At 37.7% G+C, this 22,432-nt stretch overlaps 3 protein-coding genes across 6 annotated transcripts in view; 1 reads left to right on the top strand and 2 right to left on the bottom strand.

The window, feature by feature from the left end:
• LOC134665350 (transcription activator GAGA-like) overlaps positions 1-5,653 on the bottom strand; it is a 34,168-nt gene extending 28,515 nt beyond the window's left edge. The window contains exons 1-3 of one of the 4 annotated variants that reach the window (XM_063522277.1): positions 5,190-5,653; positions 1,089-1,274; positions 55-550 (exon numbers count right to left, since the gene is read on the bottom strand). In XM_063522277.1, coding sequence (XP_063378347.1) covers positions 55-550; positions 1,089-1,274; positions 5,190-5,390 — 883 coding nt within the window. In that variant the 5' untranslated portion in view covers positions 5,391-5,653. The other 3 variants (XM_063522278.1, XM_063522280.1, XM_063522279.1) reach the window with 3 other exon arrangements.
• Positions 5,654-6,089: 436 nt separating this feature from the next.
• LOC134665345 (ribosome maturation protein SBDS) lies at positions 6,090-7,222 on the bottom strand. Its single transcript, XM_063522273.1, has 2 exons — positions 6,887-7,222; positions 6,090-6,795 (listed from the first exon to the last, which is right to left on the bottom strand). Exons 1-2 carry the CDS (start codon positions 7,015-7,017, stop codon positions 6,171-6,173), a joined length of 756 nt encoding a protein of 251 aa, XP_063378343.1. The 5' UTR covers positions 7,018-7,222; the 3' UTR covers positions 6,090-6,170.
• A 184-nt stretch (positions 7,223-7,406) lies between these two features.
• Positions 7,407-22,384, top strand: LOC134665309 (gametogenetin-binding protein 2-like). The gene is made up of 8 exons (XM_063522223.1): positions 7,407-7,611; positions 7,892-8,082; positions 9,191-9,334; positions 14,236-14,518; positions 15,599-15,823; positions 17,390-17,671; positions 18,886-19,317; positions 21,426-22,384. The coding sequence occupies exons 1-8, from the start codon at positions 7,522-7,524 to the stop codon at positions 21,630-21,632; spliced, it is 1,854 nt and encodes a 617-aa protein (XP_063378293.1). The 5' UTR covers positions 7,407-7,521; the 3' UTR covers positions 21,633-22,384.
• Positions 22,385-22,432: the final 48 nt, after the last annotated feature.

Genomic DNA, 22,432 nt, shown 5'->3' with positions numbered 1-22,432 from the left:
CACGCGTGAAGACTGCAGGTATTAACAAAAGTTACAAAGATTATTTTGACCGACCTTGCAGGGCCGCGAAGGGGTTCGCGAGTGTGTTGTTCTCGTTGTAGTAAATCTGCGGGAAACTGGAGCGCTCCTCGTCGCTGGCCTCCTGTTCCATGACTTCCATTTTTGGTTCTAATAGATCGGACGCGTTGAAATCTTGACACTTTACGTCGGGTCGGTCCGAGCCTCCCGGGTCCATGAGAATGTCGTTCTCTTCGGTCTTGACATCTGTAGCTTCGAGATCAGTTTTCACCCGTATGGTCGGGTAGGTGCATTCGTTATAGTCATCATTATTAGGCCTCATTTGACTAGACGTTTGGGAAGGAGTTTCATCAGCGAGATTGTTTCTGGCAGCATCGGGAGAATTGATGGTGGAGCGGCGACTGGCGGTCTTGTCGGGGTCGTCGGGCGCGTCGACGGTTTGGCTTGCGGCTTTGGAGGAGGAGGTAGACTGTGACGGCTTGGCGCTGAGCAAATTACGGAGTTGGGAAGGAGGAGATTTTCGATTCACTTTCTGTAAACAAAGTGTCATGTTATAAATTGTAAGTGTTTAGTTTGGGAGCACTAAGGCATTAGGACATCTCCCACCCACGAGTTTATAATAAAGTATGGATAGTCGCTTGTACTCATGACATACTAATCGAAACGCAGGCTCTGTGCGTATTTAAAATGGTGTAGGTATCAGTACCCTGTCGTTGTACTGCAAGAGTCGATCAAACTTCGGAGTGTCGGATCCGTCACGTCGGCGGTTCATAAGAAGACGGCCAGTGCTCTATGTTGACCTGAACCGCTGTCGTACCTTGTCGTTGTCCGCCTCATCAGCCCGCCAGCCCGCGGATCTGCAGCGCGTCAGCTGTGCGCAGGAATGCAGTCAGTTGCGCTTGAGCGATGTTGACCTGCCCCGCGTACATGAACCGCTGTCGTACCTTGTCGTTGTGCTGCGAGCAGTTCATCAGCTCGCGGATCTGCAGCGCGTTAGCTGTGCGCAGGAACGCAGTCAGTTGCGCTTGAGCGATGTTGACCTGCCCCGCGTACATGAACCGCTGTTGTACCTTGTCGTTGTGCTGCGAGCAGTCCGTCAGCCCGCGGATCTGCAGCGCGTCAGCTGTGCGCAGGAACGCAGTCAGTTGCGCTTGAGCGATGTTGACCTGCCCCGCGTACATGAACTGCAGCAGCGCGCGCACGTGCGACACTTCGCAGTCGCGCATGAATATTATGGGGTGCGGACATGGGTTGTTCTGGAACAAACCGCTCAAATTGTATATTTTGTCAATGCTACATGTTCACTTGATGAACCGTAAACTCAGGTAACTTTAGTCCACGACTTGCAACTATGGTCCAAATTCAAGTTGCAGTAAAATATGTAGGTACTTATAAATATTTTTCTAATTATGTTGAGTGTCTTATCTAGAAAAATCATTCGTATAAGTAAGGCCCAAAATAAATGTACGAGTAACGAGTATGAATCAAAAATGCTCGTATGAACCTGAAGTGTTATATAGTTACTTGAGTTTACAATAGCTATTTGTTAGTGTTGAATTGTAATAAGCGCGAATAAAATTCTGACATAAAACGTTTGTTTAAATTACCTATCTGTATAGAAATTCTGTCAAGGCCTGTAATATAGGTATTTTGCGCATAAAAACTAATAAATTTGAAAATTACGATATAGAAAGTCTTTCTCCGAGACAGCAGGTACAATGTCGCTTTCAAAACGTCGGGTGTAATTTTTACGTTACATTTTTTTTTATCTGGTACTTATAATGTCCTATAGAATAATGACGTCATAAAAGCGCTCATAAAACCAAGTAGTAGTAACGTAATATGCAATGCGTTATATCATACTACCGGATATTCAATTCCTTTGATTTTGTTATGTTATGTAATAAAAATAATCACTGAATTATCTATGTGCTTGTTGCGTAGGCATCCTATAAATATCTTTGACGCCAAAAATACATCTGAACTTTAATTTCAATGATTTTAACTATAGATAAGATTGTGTCAACCATAAAATGTGTAAGGTACAAAAAAGTTCAAAATTTCTCTATTCACCCCGCGATTTCTGTTGACTCCGTTTTACGTAATACGTAAGTCATGGGTAGTATAGGTAAATTAGATTTATTTACTTTTTTCAGTTTTGCTCCATTTCTTTAACTACCTACTATTTAAGCTGGCAAATAAATAAACCACAACCATATACAGGGTGATTCAGGAGACGTGAGCAGGACTAACACTGCGCATTTCGTGAATTATAAGCAACTGTTTCGTATCAGTATTAGTGAGGTTAACGTTAATTTTCTAGTCGTGTTGAAAAAAAAAGTTATTAATTTATTTACGACATGCATGGTCACCCTACAATTAGAATACTAAACTACCGATATTCTGTGTCAAATTGAATGTCATCACGGTCTGGTTACTTTTGAAAACTCGTATCTCACTCAAGTTTGACAGTTTATTTTTTTCGTAATCATAATGCTGCCATTACGGTTAAAGAGGTTTTATGTTGATTAATTAGGTCTTGTAGAGTGACCATGATTGTAGAGAATTAAATTTGCCCTCGCCAAAAAGTTAAGTAATAGGAAAAAGTGTGGTTGTTTCACCTAAATACGACGGTGATCGATCAATTATCAGTTACTGAGTGTGCAGGATTAGTCCTGCTCACGTCTCATGAATCACCCTGTATATATATAGAAAATTTTAAAACTGTGCTACAATATGCTTCTTTCTTTATTTTGATAAGCCAAAAAACCATGAGTAACAAATGATTATACACTGGCCACAATCATGGTATTAAAGCCATGGTCAAGGTATATTTACGTCATGGTTGTTTTATCTCAGTTCAGGGGGTCATTGACCCAAATGACTTAGTTTCATTGGATCATTGTTTATATAAACAAAGATTAATAAATAATAACCATGATTAAACTACTCCTAATATACATTTCAATAATGTTTATATTTTCTTGTTTTCGTCTTATATTACTATGTGCAAAGCTAGGCTATGTGCTAGGCTAGGTAGTCTAGGTAAAGAAAGTTCACTAACTTGTCAGGAAAACCTTTTCTCAAATTGTCCTTGTGACACTGTTACTAGGATTATAGTCCATAGCAAGTAATTATCCATAAAACTCTTCAGTTATAATCAAAGTCCCTTTGTGTGTTATGGAAATAATAGTGCATTATTTCTAAAACTAAAACCCACCAATGGTATAGGTTTAGTCAAAAACTTAACAATGAAAAGACGTTTCATTATCCATAAAACCATTAGTTTCAGAAATTCCTCAATTTAAGATGATGCAAGCGCATCACTACTTAATTACTCACTACATATTCCCCATTTCCAAATGAATTATGATTATGAAACATAACATAAATAAAGTTGATATTACTGGACTTTGTACTTAACAACAGTCATTAGTAAATCAATGGGGACCAGTTGATTACATGGTGTCATTATAATTAGGTTAATCACCCTTGATAAAGAGAGTATGTGTTGCACACAATGTCATTTATTGTATAATCAAGTTAATAATATGACCCTGTATATTATGTACTCTTGATTAATTTTGAGTGCCATTTGTTACCAGTTACCAAATTTTTCTTTTGATTGACAGAAGAACATACAAGTTTTTTTAAAGAAGTGACAATATGCCTCTTATTGTTATGTGATCTCTATGTGACATTCTTAAATTGGTTTGGCTTTTCTAGTGCCCTAACCTTTGTTGATGTATAAGAAGCTTAGCTTTGATGCCTATCTGGAATGGAATTGATTGCACCAAAAAAAATGCTTGTTAAAAATTATAATTCTGTCACTGACTGTATATTTATCTAAAATCTGTAAATATCAATATTTTCTCTTTAAAAACTTGGGGAAAGTCTCCTAAGCCTACTTATTCTGTTGTGTTAAGAATACTGTTGTACCTATATTAAAATCACAGTTATTGTTTACATTGTTCTAAAAAAATAAATTAAATAATCATATTATTTACACGTGTGCTTTTCTGCCAATATGATTAGCACTTTAGATATCATAAGGAATTAGACTTAATGAGCATCTTTATCAATTGTTAAATATAAACAATTGTATTAAAATTTTAGTTGATAAAAATATTGAAAGCATCAACTACATAACAACTTATGAAACAGATAAAATACACAACTCAAGACAACACTTGCAACAAATATAATACCAAGTAACGCAAAAAGAATAAGGACCAGATGAATTAAGGACTCTCTTTGTAAGTACTACATGAATTTAGGCCTCCCAGTTCTATACAATTAGATTTTTTAAATATTGTTTATATTTTAAACTAGTTCTGAAGCTTAAAGAAAAGAGGCAGCATGCTGTAGGTAAATAATTTATCAGAATGGAAAGCACATGTGATAAGTGTGAGATAACCGTATAATATGATAACTAAATAAGTGTTAGATAAAAAAGCATGGGGAAAATATAGGGTGTGTCCCATAGCAGTGTATATAATACAAAATTAAAGTAATGTTAAAACATAGGTATCTCTAATGGAAATCTAAGTTTGGTCTTGATCATATCACTTTAACAAGTCCTATCTTTGACTAAGGATTAGTTTGCTAAGGATTTAGTATTAATTGTAAAGTGTAATTTAAATTTAAAGTGTAAAATGACATGTAACTTAACACTTGTCTAAAACTCATAGGACTGTTAGAAAGAAAGGAGCAATTAACTAATTAATTTTATTTTAATCAATGCTCTAACAATGCAGGCATCATGAAAGTAGACAATAAAATGAATGGTTTGAATTTCAAATCACACTCCAAAGTAATTCAGCCACATGAAACCCGCATGTTGCATTCCTTGAAATTATATACCAAAAAAATGCACTAACTAAGAGATTTCTAATGTGAAAATATGCATTAATTAAGGCATTCACACAGAGCTCAGCCTACAGGAGTAACAAAGGACATTAATCCCATGGCACATCATTATGCTAATCAGCCAATTAGAAAATTTCATGTGCAATTTTTAAATATGTACAAATAGATGAAATCACGAGTGCTTAACCGGAACGCAAGACATGGCATTTGTAAGTAGATCAAGTGTTTTATACATAACAACTTTCACTAGAGTCATTGTAATGGTGACACATCAAAGTGTGGGGAGTGAAAGATCGACTTACTTTAAATAATTCCTTGAAATAAGGACTACAGGCCGAAAGAACCACTTTGTGGGCCTCCAGCCTGTGTCCCTCACACGCCAGGGTGACATCCACGAAGTCCTCATCATCGCGCAGCGCCTCGAATTGAGAAGTTATATTCGCTTGAAAATTGTTCCATCTCAAACAGAATTGCTGGTCGCCACCCAGTTCTGTACCTTCCATTACTTATAGACATAACTCGCTATCCCTGCTCATTTAATTCTTTTATAAGAATTGTAAAATATTGAAAATAAATATATCACAGTAACTTGCAATTTCAGTCGCCGTCTGCCCGAAAATCTTATGAAAGAAAACAATCAATAAAATCTCGTACCAATATAAGAAAAATAAAACTTTTTAATTTGTCATTTGAGTACCTAGCTGAGTACATTCACTTTAACGTTCCGATATACACTAAACAGATTCGATACATCTTATCAGAACAGTAACAATATCGCGGCAACTGTCGTAATACGCGTCCATTTTATCAAAAGAATCAATAATTACTAAAATGTATGTTTCATTTATAAGAGTAGCGGCGTGAAATAATTAACATCACTAATTGATGCTAATAAATCATTTACATTAATGCACACATGCCTTTAGTTGTATTTTACGTTCCGTTTCATAATTGTCTATGGTTACTGTATTATATCAATTTTATTTAATCTGTACTTATATAAATTATTTTTAATTGTAACAAATTACAGACGATTTACTCGCGCAATTAAATATTGGCATTGTAACAAAAAATGGGTTTCCATTATGTAATTTACGCATAATATATGCGTAATTCTACTAGTTGCTTTTATAGAAATCCTTTACTCCTTCCTTTCTCTAGGCATATAATTATCAAAATAAATAAATAATGAAAGCAATATATCAGTAATAATTTTATTACACAACCAAATAAAAACAAATTTAATTCCACTTAGTAATAAAATAAGCAGTCAGTAGTTCAAATTACAGTGCTTGTTCTCCTTCAACCATTTCCTTTAAGTTCAGCAATTCAAATTGGCCGCTGCCTTTAGTTTCTGTCCTTATTAATTCATCCAAATTTCTGAAATTCCCTGGATCAATAAGGCAAATTATGTTAGCATTTCCAGAATCCCAGCTTTCTTCTTCGACACTTGTTGTTAATTTAACAACTTTTTCTTTAGTCTTCCGTGCATCTTTGCCTGTAAGAAGAATCCTGACTCGCATTTGAGCTCTCTCAAGAGGTATTTCTTTCTTGAGCAGCTGAATTACATCCAGAGCTTGTTGTTTAGCATTCTTATTAACATTTACAGAAAAATGAATGTCCTTCATTGCTTTTTCTATGATTGAGACAGGATATGGTCTTTTAGTTTCTGGATTAATGCATTTATCAGCTACAGTAGTCGCAATATCTTTAAACAAGGATTCAATTTGAGAATGCCTCTCTTTGTCTGACACTTGTAGTTCGCCTTTCTCTAAAATTTCTTTACATATTTCAGTTAGGTCTTCCTTGGCAAACACTTTTACAAGGTCCTCTTTCTTAGCCACTTGTCCTTTGGAAACATTAGTAAACACGGTGTGTGTCTGTAGAACTTCATCAATATCTTTCTCTCTGAAAATAAACAAATGATATGGAACCAGTTAAATATTTGTACCATGTACTTGTTGCAACATATTATGAAATTTCTATAAATACCACATACACTTTATTTCTCCACGATATTACTTTGTTCCTGTAACATGCAATTTCAAACCGTTTACCACCTTTTTTTAACCTAACTATCGCTACATTCGTCAAACGAATTTGGTTGGTGGGTGTGAATATCTTTGACATCTTGTATTCTTCTTCTCATGAGACTAAATAGCAACACATTGATAGTAAAATAATTGATAACGAAGAAAATAAAACGAGTTCAATTGGAGGAAATGACGATTCTTCTCTCTCCAAACAAAAAATCAGAACATTTGCGAAATGCGCACAAAAACAAGTTCAACGAACTGTCATTCTCGAAAGAAAGAAGTCCCAATAGCACCAAACGAAAAAAAAAGAATGAAACGAAACAAAAAATATAAAAACAAAGACAAAAATTGGCCTAGCAACAAAAAAAAAAATTTGTCTGTGGATTACGAACATATTTTGTACGGTTGGCACTTCCGATATCAAGGATATTTTTATACGAAACACTTTGCTTTCGTTGACGGTTCATGTTCAAAGTTTTGCATAATCTGTATTCAAATTGTCAGACGCAACACGACGTGTATTCCTTGACTAGTGAAGGCCGTCATTTTGAGTATATTTGTGTGTTTTGTCGGCAATTTTATGTGATTCATCATTAAAATGGCGAAATTGGTTGATATATACAACAGTGAAAAAGAACCCGTGATCAAGCGACGGCAGTTGCCGCTTACTATATATGATAATCTCACGGTAAGCGAGATCTATACTTTGACACTAGTGCCGTGATAGATTTATAATAATTAGTCATTGAATGTAAAAACAAAAAGAACGCTTAACTAGAATGATAAATATCTTAATTCACTACGGTTTTCGTCGATGGAACTTCGATTTAGCTTAAGATCGCAGTGATTACCTGCCGCAAAGAATCATTGATTTCTACCAAAAGGAGCATGACATTTCATAGTTGACCTTATTAAGCGATTTAATTCCTTTGTTGAACGTTAACTATTGGTTGTTTGTATGTTTTCAGATGATCATGGATTTGAACACGATGGGCTTGATCTGCGACAACCCGCAGGTGAAGGGGCGCGAGTATGAGGAGTTCGTGCGCAAGTATAAAGTCCTCACGACAGATGAACTGAAAGTGGCTCTCAGAGTCGATGCCTCGGATATATTTAACGTCTTAAATCAAAGCATTCCATGTGTTGGTTGTCGGAGAAGGTATATTTTTTTCAATAGCCATTTTGCCTTAATCTTTTACCAATTTTGTATTTGCGTGTTTTCTGGTTGGTTTAACTATGACTGCTAGATTTTATACTTAGTGAGTTGTATGTATAGGACTTATAACTTCCTAATGCATGGAATTTAATGACCAAAGATCAAGTAACTTATTAATTAAAAGGAAAATTGATATATTCACTGTATCAACAATGAACTGTGTGGTCTGAACTCACATTAATTGCAATATCAGTTACATCACCAATCAACTGAGCTCTTGGTGCTTCCTCGACCTTCGGTGAAGTTCCATCACTTCATGTCTCATAAAAGCAATACTATCAAAAAACCTTGAGCATGTACAAGTTAAGAGACAATGGCTGGACTGGTATTACTACTGACACCGAAATCTTTTAAAAGCGTTTGTAGTTTGGGTGCTAGGAGGCCTGACATAACACATTGCACAGAATTATCCTTAAGCGCCCACATACTTGTATTATTTCAAATTAATGTCAGTAATTCAGATTTACTACTGAGTTTTAAACTTTGAGAATACATCGGGATTTATTGTAAAATTGTGAAATGCTATATAATTATAATCCGCTAAAATAATTTTAATATATCTATCACAGTATCAGACAATCATTAATACAATTTAAAATAATAATTACATGTGTATACTATAATTGTAAGTAGGAATGTAATCATAGCAATATTATTATTATTATTATTTATAATCTTTTATGTTTTGCATTCAGTTCTAACATATATTTTGCATTCAGTACTGCTTTTAACTCCTTATTCTCATGTTACTGTACTGGATATGTAATGTGATCACACTCTTTCCAAGTAGCAAGTCAGACAAGTGTTTGATTAAGACATGTTGATGCCCTAAGCATTTCTATATCATGATGCCCCTCGTCCAAATCAGATGGTGACGCAACTATCTCATCTACCTGTAGAGTGAGTGAAACACAGCATACGCGAAACCCTACCTGTAACATACAGTGTTTTCGATGTTCCAATACCATATGCAAATGTACAGGCGTACTAAGGGTGTCAAGAATTTTCACTTGCACTTCACCAGTTTAACGTTTTTTTTTTGTTTTTTTAGTGTGGAACGCCTCTTCTACCAGTTGTCAAAATCAGGTCACCCAACACTGGACCCATTGATACTGGGCTCCGATGAAATAATGACCATTAGAGAAGATAAGATCATCCATCCACAGTCACTCGCCACACTGTTGAATGGGCACAGGTAAGTTAACACAACAGATTCTGTCAAGTTTATGTAATCTTGGAAATATTACAACACAGTGGGTGTTTCAGGCTATTGATGGTATTCCCATGTGTTCAATGGTATTTAATAGTAACACACATATGTATGTTACAAATGTGGTGTGTGGTGTGTGGCAAATGGATGTAGATGTAGATGTAGTGTAGGGACGCCCGGCCGGAAGCAGGCGGGCTATCGATCGCTTGTCGCGTTCATTTAGCCCGGTTCCCTGGAGTTGGAGCTGCAGGTTACTGTCCCGGCGGCATTCCCACACTATTCTCCTCAAATCTTCTTGTTTTCCTGCAGAACAGAAGGACATCTTTGAGTTCGACGTCCTATAGTTCGTTTTCTTCTAGTGTGTCTCTACCGAATGTATTATATCGCGGTGCCGCGTACATAGTACATTCTGCTAGTAAGTGTAAGCTGGTCTCCTCCCTACCACAATGTGGACAGGAGGCATCTCTACTAATTTCCATTATCTTAAGGTGTCTGTTGAGAGTATTGTGACCTGTAATGATACCTGTCAGTAGTCTCAGACTGCTCTTACCTAGTTTCAAAAGATACCTGGTTCTCCTGTGGTCTATACCTTTGATCATCATCTTCGACTGTCTGCATCCAGTCTCTTCTTCCCATTCTCTCTGTGCTTCCATCTCTTTTACCTTCTCTATGACTCCCTTCGTGACATCAGCTGACATAGGCAGAGCCGGTTCCGGACCTATGTATTCCGTCTCCGCCCCTATCCTCGCCAGCTCGTCTGCTTTCTCGTTTCCCGTTACTCCCTGGTGTCCTGGTACCCATGCCACCGTGACACTTCTTTGCTTGCCTATCAAGTTGAGCTCCTCTCGGCATTCTCTCACGAGCGAGGAGGTAACTGATATTTTCTTTAGTGCCTTTAGTGCTGCCTGGCTGTCTGTGTATATTACAACAGCTCCCTCTTGTTTTGCGCTCTTTTTGATTATGCTTGCGCAGCGTGTTATAGCACATACCTCGGCCTGGAACACGCTTGCATATCTACCTAGTGGTACTGATACTTTCTCTCCCAGTTTGGGAATCACTATGCCCGCTCCTGCTAGTTTCGTCGAGCTTCTTCTTGAGCCATCCGTAAAGCAGATGGTCGTCGGGTGTCCGACTTCCACCTTCCAGTTGTCTCTTTCTCCTATGTGTATTCTATATTTCTTGTCAAAAATCTCCTGCCTCTTTATAAGGTCATTATTAGCCATCAACATTTCAAGTTTTGATAGTGCCTCTCTTTGTATTAGCGCGTGTCTCTTGTCCACGCAGCTTCCTCTCCATTCCTTGCATGCTTTCATTCTATACCACTGTTCCGTGGCTCTTTTCTCCACCTCAATCCAGAGTGGCTTCAAGCCTAGCATTACCTCCATTGCATGTGTCGGGGTTGTTCTCATAGCCCCCGTCATCATGAGGCACGCTAATCTCTGGACTTTGGTTAGCTCTCTTTGGTTTTCTTTAATATGTGCTCTATGCCACCATGTCACTGCTCCATATAGCACCCTGGGTAGTATTATCGCCTTGTAGATCCAGTGGATCGTTCCTGGCTTCAGTCCCCAGTTCTTTCCTACTGCCCTTTTGCATTGGAACAGTGTTCTTATAGCTTTAGCCGTCTGCTCCTTGATGTGAGTTTTGTACCTGAGTTTACTGTCTAAAGTAACGCCCAGATATTTCAACTCCTCCACCATGTCTAGTTCTATTCCTTGTATCTTTATGGGTTTCATCTCCTTTATTCTTCTATTAGTGAATATCACTAGTTTCGTTTTCGATGGGTTGAGATCCAACCCTCTCTCTCTACACCACCTCAGTACCTGTCTGAGACCTCTTATCATTGTGGCAAATGGATATCCATTTGCTTTATTGCATTGGCAAGATAAATCCTCAAAATCACGTTTATTGTTTGGGAGCCCAGCTTAAATATTTATTATATTCTGTTTTTAGTATTTGTTGTTATAATGGCAACAGAAATACATCGTCTGTGAAAAATTTCAACTGCCTAGCTATCACGGTTCACGAGACGCCTGGTGACAGACAGACAGACAGACGGACAGCGGAATACGGAACCCTAAAAAATAACCGTCCGGTGTTTTACGTTTTTCTTATATTTTCTATGGATTTTTGTGACTTCGTAAGGCAGAGGTAACTTTTTCGCAACGCGATATGGCAACCGGCTGGGAGTCGACAGGTTAAACTTAAAAATAAACAAAATGATTTTTCACCTCAGCAGCTCGAACAAGGGTACTTTGCTTCTTAAAAACAGTGAGCAAAATGCGATTTTGCTCACTGAGTGAGACAAAGTGACCTTTATAGTCAAATGTCATTTCAACATGCGGGGTCTAATACAAGTTTGAAATAATTGGGTTCTATTATCTCTGTCCCTTTCACACTGTTAGCAAAAAGAAACAGACAAAAAAAAGTTAAATCGACATTCAACGGTATATTGAGGGTTTATAATAGACCCCCGAAAACTTCAGACCGCATCGTCGTTCTAAACCACGTACGAGTATGAATTCTTAATAATTAATTAATAAAAATAAAGTTGAGGATTTGATAAAAACTGATAAAATACAATATTTTAGGTATTTTAGTGTACAATTAAAATAATGAACTCAAAAAATACACAGATTATTACGCAAAATTGATTATTTTACTTTTAAGAATTTCTACCATAGTTGACAAATAGTACGTATCCGCAATTCGGACCGTATCTTACGTTTTTTTTTTACAAAAAAAAAATTGTCTATTGAAGTGTCAGTAGAGAATCTATTTTATGCCTGCCACAGAACACTACAAATTATAAATTGAATAGTTTTTTACACATGCAAATTATAAACTAAAATAAATCTAAGAATGAGTAAAACTAACTTAACAAATAAAATATTGCCCCCCACTCTGATTGTCTCCCGGATCAAATGTGCCAAAAATACTGGCGGCATTACCCTATGATCTTTTATTACTAGATATGCCATACACTAACATATCAAGCGAAAAAAAATGATGCCAACCAATGCTGCCAACGTCACGGCAGCATTAGTTACCATTTGTTTACAACTTCATACGCAAATGCGTAAAAGAGACGGCACAATTAAAAGAATACCTAAGTAAAAAAGAGACGGCTAGTGTTTGTCACTTGCGCGTGAATTTGGTAAATCAGTGATACCACCATAACACGACGGCAAACAGTGAATATGTCGCGAAGCGTAACACTTTTAAGAAAATGAAATATCAAAGAATAAGATGTTTGACAGAAGGTGCAAATCATTTCAGTGAGTTCTATGTGGTAATGTACTCGCTACCGAAGTAAAAAGTTTTCACATTTAGTTATGTAAATAAAAGATATTATATTATACTTATCATTGTTACTTTTGTTAGGTATGTTTTTTTTAATAGAATAATAATTGTACACATTGAGACTATTTTCTTTACCCGAGACACTGTGGGTTACTTAGGCGGGGTATGAAATACCCAATTAAGTTTAATTGGTTAATGGTAATGAAACGTTCTCAAACACCTTTTTTCCCAAATTTACATAAAATTATATGTATAGAATGAATTTTTAAATTAAAGTTTACTACTAGTCAAATCAATTTCTTCAATAGTAAAGTAAGAAACATTATGACAAAAAGCAAACTCAATAACAACAAAATCCTTTATTTTACTAACAATATTATGTTATAATAATTGTTATTGTGTGAGAAAATGAAATGCCTTACAATAAATACTAATTTTGTAGTAATCTTTGTATAAACAGCAATATACCTATTTATTTAATTGACGCGACCCGGACAATAATATGGCGAATAATAAAGTGTAATTTGCCAATTGTTGTACTTAATTACAAGAAAAAATGCGTTCAAGTAAAAAACTGTAATATTAAAGTTGAAATTTATATTTCTCTTATTTGTACGACAAGCACCAAACAATGAATGCAACTTACCATGACGCGTCTGCTAACTCTGCTATGATAATCTATGTACGCAGTTGGTGCGTCCTTGTCATTCTCGCTGATAAGAACATAAACTTATCTCTTTCTGTCAGCCGGCGAAAATGGCGGCTGGGTTTATTTAATTCAAGATTAAACCGAAGAAAACCGGGCAAGTGCGAGTCGGACTCGCGCACGAAGGGTTCCGTACCATAATGCAAAAAAAAAGGTCACCCATTGCTTAATACACGTTATTTGTGGAAAAGTATTAACCGGTGTACACCTTCGCGCTTGCGTCAGGCAGACTGAGACAAACTCGTACACATGACACGAGGTGAGTGCTTCAATTTTGGAACGTGTATAACATATCTTGTAATAAAAGATCATAGGCATTACCCCGCTGAATGGCCAGTGATATTTGTTGGACAAGGAAAAAAACCAGAGCGAGGGTCGCAGCCCCTATCCCTTAAATGTCGCCCTATATCCTTAATAAAGGCTTTGGCCTCGGCACATCAAGGCCCCGCCGTTTCGACGGCTACCGGGACAAAAGTGTCAGTTGATGTTCGTTATTTCCATATTATTTTAATGAAATTTATTACTTATTATTATTACGTTTTGTTTTTGTGTTCGATTGCGGTAATTAAACTTAATTGCTTGTATATCTTAAGAAAACATGAGTAGAGAGGTATTAAGTGATGAAGAAGGATTACTTAAAATAGGTATGTTTTCACTGCTCAGGTGAAAAATGTTGTGTACTGTAGTACAGTACTGCACTGTACTGTAGTACTGTAGATCAAAGTTATTTACATCTCGTGCGCTTTTGAGTCCTTTACTACGCTCAAGATTCTAAATTAGATATTATAGAATCTTTCGCTTGCACGGTACTCAAAATAAACACTCGAAGAAATATCAAACTTTGATTTCTTGTTGTACAAATAACTATTATCCACAGCAGCGGCATAGAATGCCTCGTGCTGCGGGGGGGCCGCTTCAAGAAGTCGCCGCGCTGCGCGCTGCACTCGCTGGAGGCGGGCGCGGCGCGCTGGGGCGCGTGCGGCTGGGGCTGGGGCGCGGGCGCGGGCGCGGGCGCGGCGCGCTGCAGCTGGCGCGCCGCCTGGGACGCCATGCGCGCGCCCGCCCGCGACCACGTCGCGCTCGTGCACTTCAGCACGCTGCACGACACGCTGCACAACTACCTCCGCAAGCATCGCTTCTGCGCCGACTGCAAGACTAAGGTCAGTGGCCGGCGTACGGACACGCGAGGAACCGATATTTAAATAATTATTCATTCAAAAATCATCAACCGGAGGACATGTGACCTTCCTAATATAAAATCTCGTTTTGTTAACCCTATGACCATCAAACACGTCGACTGCCACGCGCGGCTCCAGGCCGATATCAGTCGTGCATTTCGATAAGGTTCACAGTGGCGCGCTGCGCATGGTAAAAAAAATCTCCCTTCGAATTTATACTATTGTGAGACTAACATTGAACAATTTTACGGTTTAGACTCACTTGTTTTATGTCACTCGCGCGTTGCGCGACATGTTTCGGAAAGCCTAGGTCTGCTTTCGGTTTTGAGTACGCGATACGCGGCCATCGTGAACAATGCTCGCACTGTTAGTGCTCGAGAAAGGAGACCTCTCTCTCCGAAACTAACGACTAAAAACAAATGAGTCTAAACCATAACATTATCAATATCTCCTTTCTAGAATGCGACTAGTAAATTTAATACACATAAAATAAATTATAAGTAATTAAAAATCAAAGCAATATTTTTGTACATATAAACTGTCTGTAATGTTTGTGTTATAGCCGAGTTGCGTCACCGTTATCATTGTGATAAGCGTCGAGACTAGAACTTATCTAAAAACTGTTTTCTTGCAAACAAGAATGTTAAATTGGCACTGTTGCAGTTTTTATCTTAAGAAACTACAAACGATTTTGATTTGGTTTTAAACTTTAACTATAGAAAAATAATTGTTAATTTATTGTGCTTAAATTGAATTCTATTGCTTCCTACAACACTCTTAAACAGTATATGTGTGTATACATATACTCGTACACATTAATTTTTAACTAAGTTCAAATATCACCTACCGCAACTTTTCCTTAGACAGTCTGGAATCACTAAAGAATTCATAAATTCCGTACATGGCAGGAAGGAGATGATAACTAAAGAAATTGGAACCTTATGTACTTTTATTTTAAGTTCAAATTTCTTCAACAGAATATCTCGAGTTATCAACTTCTTCTCGCCATCTCGGAATTTATGTCAATGTAACACTCTTAACTATTGTTAATTAATTCTCTAGGTTCTGAGGGCATATCAATTGCTAGTGGAAGAGAAAGAGCCCCAGAAAGAGAAAGGCTACGTGGGGGCACTGTACGGCGGCATCAAACGTTGCCTGCTCGACAAACATCTACACCTGCAGGCCAAGACCGAATATATCGCAAGACTCATTACTCGCGCTGAACCGGAACTACTTGGCAACCACCGTGAGCGACACGCGAAGACCCTCGAAATTGCTCAGGAAGAGGTAAAAAATTATACTAGTTTACAAAGGAACGCTATACGGCGGCATCATACGATGCTTTCTTAACAAACATCTACACCTGTAAGCTAAGACCGAGTATGAGGCTTGCACTGGGCCGGAACTCTGTTCAGGAAGTGGTAAATATGCTGAAGTTTTCAAAGGAGCGCTGTATATCAAGCATGCCTTCTTCTTCATAAACTCGAGTACCAACCAAGTTACAACTTGTAAAATCGCTGCAGACTTTTCTTGGTCTAACTCTAGTGTACTAGTAGTCTAGTGTCATAATTTCATAGAAGTTTGACGACTAAAATGACGTTTGCGTGCATGGGTTATCAAAATTGCTGCACTTTTCTTGGTCTAACTCTATAGTTCGTTTTTTTTAGCATTAGAAAGAACTTGCAAGAAGGTGAGCGATCTTAACATGTCTTTTAATTGAAAAACGCTTTATAAAAATAAAAACTATTACTTATGAAAGCAGAAGAATATAAATGATCGTATTAGATTCATAATTGTTACATATTTGCCGTAACTTATTTTTAAAATGTGTTTTTCAATTAAAAGACACATCAAGATTGTTTACCTAATTTCTAATGCTAAAAAAAAACGAAGTATAATATACATTCAGATTTCAGATATAAAGTGTGTCGCTTAGCTTCAAACTCGGGTAAATCCATTCGACCCTCTCAGCAAATATGTTTATTTGTTTATTTGTTGCATACAATTAACACTTACAGTTCAACCTTACGTGCTAATTGGAATTACATTACTTAATAGCTAGCAACATGCATTATTCGAATAAATAAGTGAGTGAATATATTATAAGTAACTACATTCGATTTAAATCTATAACACATTACTGACATTACATTAGGAGTATGACGTTGTTACATAAAAGAGATCAAGGGAGTAAAATAATTGATTAAATGTCATTGAAAGATAATTAAACCGTGGGATTGCAATAATTAATTAAATGTCATGTATATAAATAAATCAAGGAATTGCAATAATTAATTAAATGTCATGGATAAAAATGAATCGAGGAATTACAATTATAGTACAAAGTCATAAAAATACAAATTCGGGTAAAGTCAAGCAGATGAGTACAATATGGGCAATTTATTAAAATTAAGTCAGTCGTACATAAGCAATGTCAAATATTTCCAGCGAATAATTATTATAGCATATTAGGTAATGGAGCTAGTGGTAACGATTGATTCGATGTACCGATTTGATGCGCCTAGAAATTTAGACTCCGTCGTGAAAAAAATATCTAGGTCATTGTCGCTGTCCAAGATGTTGTTAAGCAACGTTAAAGCCTGGTGAAGAGGGGACGTAGCAAGCAGGCGCGTCCGACCTGGAGGTACAGCAAAGAGACCACGGCTACGGGGCCGTAGCTGTTTCGCGGAGAGACGGGGAATATCTACCCTATTACCTTTTCCTAATACCAAAATCGCATAATCTGACGGATGGATTTACCCGGGTTTGAAGTTAAGCGACTCAACTATGTACACAATATTTATATTTCATCAAATCGACTCCTCTGTCTTTTATACAAACCATTATCTCCAGGTACTGATCTGCCTCGGCATATGCATCTACGAGCGGCTGCAGCGCATCTCCCTCCGGCTCCGCGAGGAGGAAGGCACGTGCCAGGCGCTCTGCGCCGTCGCCGTCGAAGCCCTGCACCGCAAGTTCGAGACGGCCGTCGAGCACAAGAGCGGCGTCTCCAAACTGCAGCTGCTCTATGACGAGCTGGCCCAGGAGGAACTCACGCGCCGCCAGAGGAAGGAGCAGAAGAAACTCAAGCGTCGCAAGAAGAAGGAAAGGCAGGCGGTCGAGAGCAAGTGCAAGGTATGTACTTACTCTGACGGCACGACGTTGGCCCAATACATAGACTAGGAATCCTCTAGACAGAGTTTAGAGCAATTATTTCATGCAACCGATGATGCCAAAAATGCGGGGGTGCATGGGACGAGGCGAGCGAAGTCCCGTGCCGTGATTGGTCCGCTCAAAGACACGGACGTCACACAAAGACACTTTCGACTCGAACATGGAGTAAAATTACCGTATGCGTGGCAGAGGAGGTAGCGCGACTATGCTCAGTCTGGAGGATGTTTTGTCTGTGGCCCAATATTACAGGTTTCTGTGTCACTTTTATCGAACTGAAATTTGAACATTATCATAGTTACATTAAGTCGAATTTCAACTGTCTTGAAAATGTAACATCGAACTGTAATATTGGGACAGCGACGAGTTGCCATTGCTACCAGCATGTAGATTATAGGTTTATGTGTTTTCGTCCTTATGTGAGCGTAAATAGTTAATTTCTATGATTGCCTAATCGCAGCAAGCTGTATATCATTCATGACATTCCTTCTTAACCCTTTGTCGACAATGGCTTCAAATGCCTCACGGGTCAGTTCAATATCAACCTTCGCGCATTCCGACAAGGTTCACGTCACGATGACGCGCCGCACACGACAGGCGTTAGGAACATACTGTAGTACATAATTACGTGGGCCATACTGAAACTTTTAGGATTTTGATATATGAGATGACTTATTTTTTTCTAAGTGGCCAGTCCCCTGAATTTTTAGTATGCCCTAAGTATTACATATATGGAATTTTATTCTGAAATAAATTATTTGAATTGAATTGAATAAGTATTAGGTAATAGATTCTTCAACTTCGTTCTTCCAAGCTTTGTTGATCCACGTAAGCTCGTTTTAGCATGACTCATTATGACGTAATGGTTAAGTTTAAAAAAATGTATAGTATGGTTGTACCCACACTGTTAACTGTCCATCGATGGGCCTTATGCCTTTTGTAATAAAATCCACCAATGTACATCAGTTAAGAGTGTTGCTTTTTGTACCGGATTCCGAATCTTCCTACTTCATCTGTTTTTTTAGTTGTGTTAGAGGTTCACAAATTAGACATATACCGCAAACATTTCACCCCGTGACATTTATAGTTGGAACATTAAGATCTGGCGCGTACACTGTTATTTTTTGATTTTCCATTTGTATTGATCCTTTTACACATTGCATTTTTTATTTCAACAGGAGGCCGATTCCGAGGAACCAGAAGAAAAGTGCCAATGCGAAGAATGCCTCATGGAGGAGCGAGACACACCAACCGATCTGTTATCCCCGCGAGACTACACCCAGTGTTACGAGGCCAGCGGCGACAGCTGCCAGTCGTGCCAGGACGACTCCAAGCGCCGCTCCCCCATCAAAACCGGCAAGAAACGAGGCAAAAACGGAAACCTCTCCCCGACCGAGCATTCTCAGGATTACGGCTACTCTTCGGGCAACAATGGAGGCTGCTGTGAGACCATTTCAGGCTCGTCTTCGCTCATGAGCTCCCCAGAGGGCTCGGAGGTGGCCTGCTCGGAAGGGTTCTGCAACCATGAAAGAGGAGACTGCTTAGATATCAATAAGAACGATAAGACTTCATGCTCCGGTTTTCCACTGTCACTACAAGAAATGTTAATGGTAAGAATCAAATTTGCTACTTTCAATTTTCAAGCTATTTTTCCACTTATTATGAAAATGTATCTGAGCAGAAAAATTTCATATATGCGGAAATATTTTTACTGACTTTTACAATAACTTGCGATCTCTTTACATTTTAATTAATTCCACACAGCGAAGGCATATACAAGGAAACCGCCTTTGGGAACATTGCCATTCAAATTCTCGGCACAAATTAGCACACATACACAATTACGCCTACATTTAAATAAGACGATACGTTTACAGAGCCTGTAATCGAAGCTGGTAAACGGAATAATAGTCATCTCTATTACACAAATGTACATAGCTAAGTGTAGATGAAATGCATATAACGTCAATAACTACCAATCAGCGACATTAATCCGCTAATAACCTTCTTGCTGTACGTACTGGCCGCTGAGAGTCCGCGGTTCATATTTGATTAGAATATGACTTGGACAGGGATAGGTTTATGCAATACATTGAAGAACCAGTCAAATAATTCACGTATAATTATTTAAAAAAATAACAGACTAACTCAACATAAGTAAAATATTCATTGTTGTATAAATGTATTCCGCTATTATAAGTATTTTTTACAGCTTGGTATATTTTATTATCAATCTGTATGGCAGAGCGAAGTCACGTTCAGGTATAGTCTGTCAGTTTTTCTAAGATCAAGATCAAGTATAGTAAATCTATGGCGAGCTTGATCTTAGAAATCGGACAGGCTATTCAGCCTGCAAAATTTACATGGGTACACGAATCGGGTCAAAAAATTTTGAACAGGCGGAGACACGATAAAGGCTCATCCCCACTTTTAGTTCCAATGGAAATATTTTATATATATATAACCGGTCAAGCAAGATTGTCAGTAGAAAAAGGCGCAAAATTAAAATTTTGTATGGGACCATAACCGTCGCGCGCTTACATTTTCTAAATTTGGCGCTCTTTTCTGCTGACGGAAATGGCTTGAGAGAGTACCTGGTCGTAGCATATAGTCGTGACAGCAGAGGGTGGCTTCAAATGATCAACATATTCATAATGTGTGTATTTGATAAACTAATTCATTGAAAGAGTGACAGAAAAAACATATTTACATATAGGAGACCGGGTATATTTATCTCATGGGTACAAATCGGTAAAGCAGTTTTATTAAGCTGCATAAAGTCGTGAACCCTTTTTCTGACAAGTGGAAATCTTCATCTTTGAAATGAATAGATCATATTCTAGATCGTGTCAGGCATCCAATCAATTTCATGTCTTTCTAATTGGACAGCTTTTGTCCATAGTTCTCTGCGAATAGGATCTTAAGGGAATCTAAATGGAAAGTAACATAACAAATACTAGAATAACAATACGAAATTTACTATGAAGTATTTGAACAAATTAAATTATTTTCCAGGAAATATTTTAATTTGTTTTTATTAAGTAGAATAACTACTATATATTATTTCAGTTTATAATACGAAATTTGATAATTAGGTAATTTGAAATAACTAGGTAGTTTTTATACCTCCATCCCATGAAAGAAAAAATAATGATATGAGTAAATATGTAAGAAGGAATTTATTACAATATGTAGGATACCTAAATCAAACTAAGTTAATAAAATTGTCTACTTCATTTAGCATAACATCATCCCTATTATCCTCGTAATTTAAAAAGTCGTATGTTATTATGAAAGTAGTATGCAGGTGTTACGTTTTAGCTTAGCACGGTAATATTGAAAAAATGTCGTCATATTTATTCCAAATTTTAGTGAATTTATCTGTTTACTTACATGTGAAAAGTGATTCCAGTGGCTTTGGTATGAGCAGAGTAACTTCTGCACCACTTCCAGACACATGAAGCCATTTTTAGTTATAAAAAAACGTTGTTTTTATAAACCAATTTAGCCATTTGTCACTGACTGTCAACTCGGTCGAACTGAGGTTGCCAATCGAGCAGTTTGTAAGTACCGCCTATCGCGGGGTAGTTTACGTTGGGTCATAATTGAGCGGACAGAATGTTTCCTTGTATATTCGTTCACTGATTCCACATTACATTTTATTTTAGTGTTTAGTTTTTGATTACTTTAAGAACCCATCAATTCAAATTGTTCACAGGAAACATGCTCTTCAGACGAGGAGCAGGACACCAGTTATATTCCTATAGAAGAGGTGCTGGAATTCAAATCACGTCGAAACATAACAGAGAAAAGGCAGGAGTTGCGACAGAACCTCCGGCAGAAGTTCGCGCAGCTCTGCGTCAACCCCGCGCCGCAGCCCGAGCCCGCCGCGCCGGCCGCGCGCGCCGCGCACCAAGCCGCTTGACTCCACGCGCCGACCCTATCATAGTCATTTTACCTTCGAAAGCACAAACCTATCTATATCCGCTTAATCGTCTACTAAAAATGTCTTGCATGTGTAATATCCAGTTATTTGGTAAAATGGCTATTGATTATCTGTAGCTATGATTTATTCCAAACTATAGAAACGGCCATTTTTATTTTGATAATTGTTTTAAACATATTTTATTTCTGTCAATCATGTCTCATAGAATAGAAGGAAGCGTCCGAACACCATCTGATCACATCAGTCCGCTAGTAAACGCACGGCCCGGCTGCGAAGGCTCGTCAGGGTGCTTTTAGTTGAATTAAGATTCATATATAGTGTCGCCCGATAGTTATTCGATTGTTGGTGGTGTTGAGCGCCACCTGTGATACCTGCAGTGTAATGGTTGAAGTCGTTAACTCGAAGGATAAAGTCTCGTTGGATGAACTCGGCCATTAAATAAATTGTGAATTAATCATCTGGATAATGCCCAGCATTTAAAAATAATTACTATATAAAATATTAGAATGCTTAGAAATATATAAAGTAGCATTTTTTGATCAAACTATTTTATTTTCAATTGCTTTATGTAACTCAATGTTATAATGTGGTACATGATGAATAAAATATTGCTCGTTATCAGGAGTTAACTGTAAGCCAGTGTTCAGGATTTACCTTGGCAGTTTTGTCATTGTTATCAAATCAGAAATTTGTAACTCAGTTTTAAAATATATCAATTGTAATGCAAGAAATATGTGTTTTAATTTAGTTTCCATCCTACAGTACAGAGGAAAGGAATA

This window comes from Cydia fagiglandana, chromosome 6 (genome assembly GCF_963556715.1).
Source record: "Cydia fagiglandana chromosome 6, ilCydFagi1.1, whole genome shotgun sequence".
In the NCBI taxonomy this organism is placed as follows: domain Eukaryota; kingdom Metazoa; phylum Arthropoda; class Insecta; order Lepidoptera; family Tortricidae; genus Cydia; species Cydia fagiglandana.
Note: the sequence above shows the minus strand (reverse complement) of the source record. Positions and strands in the feature narration are given on the sequence as shown.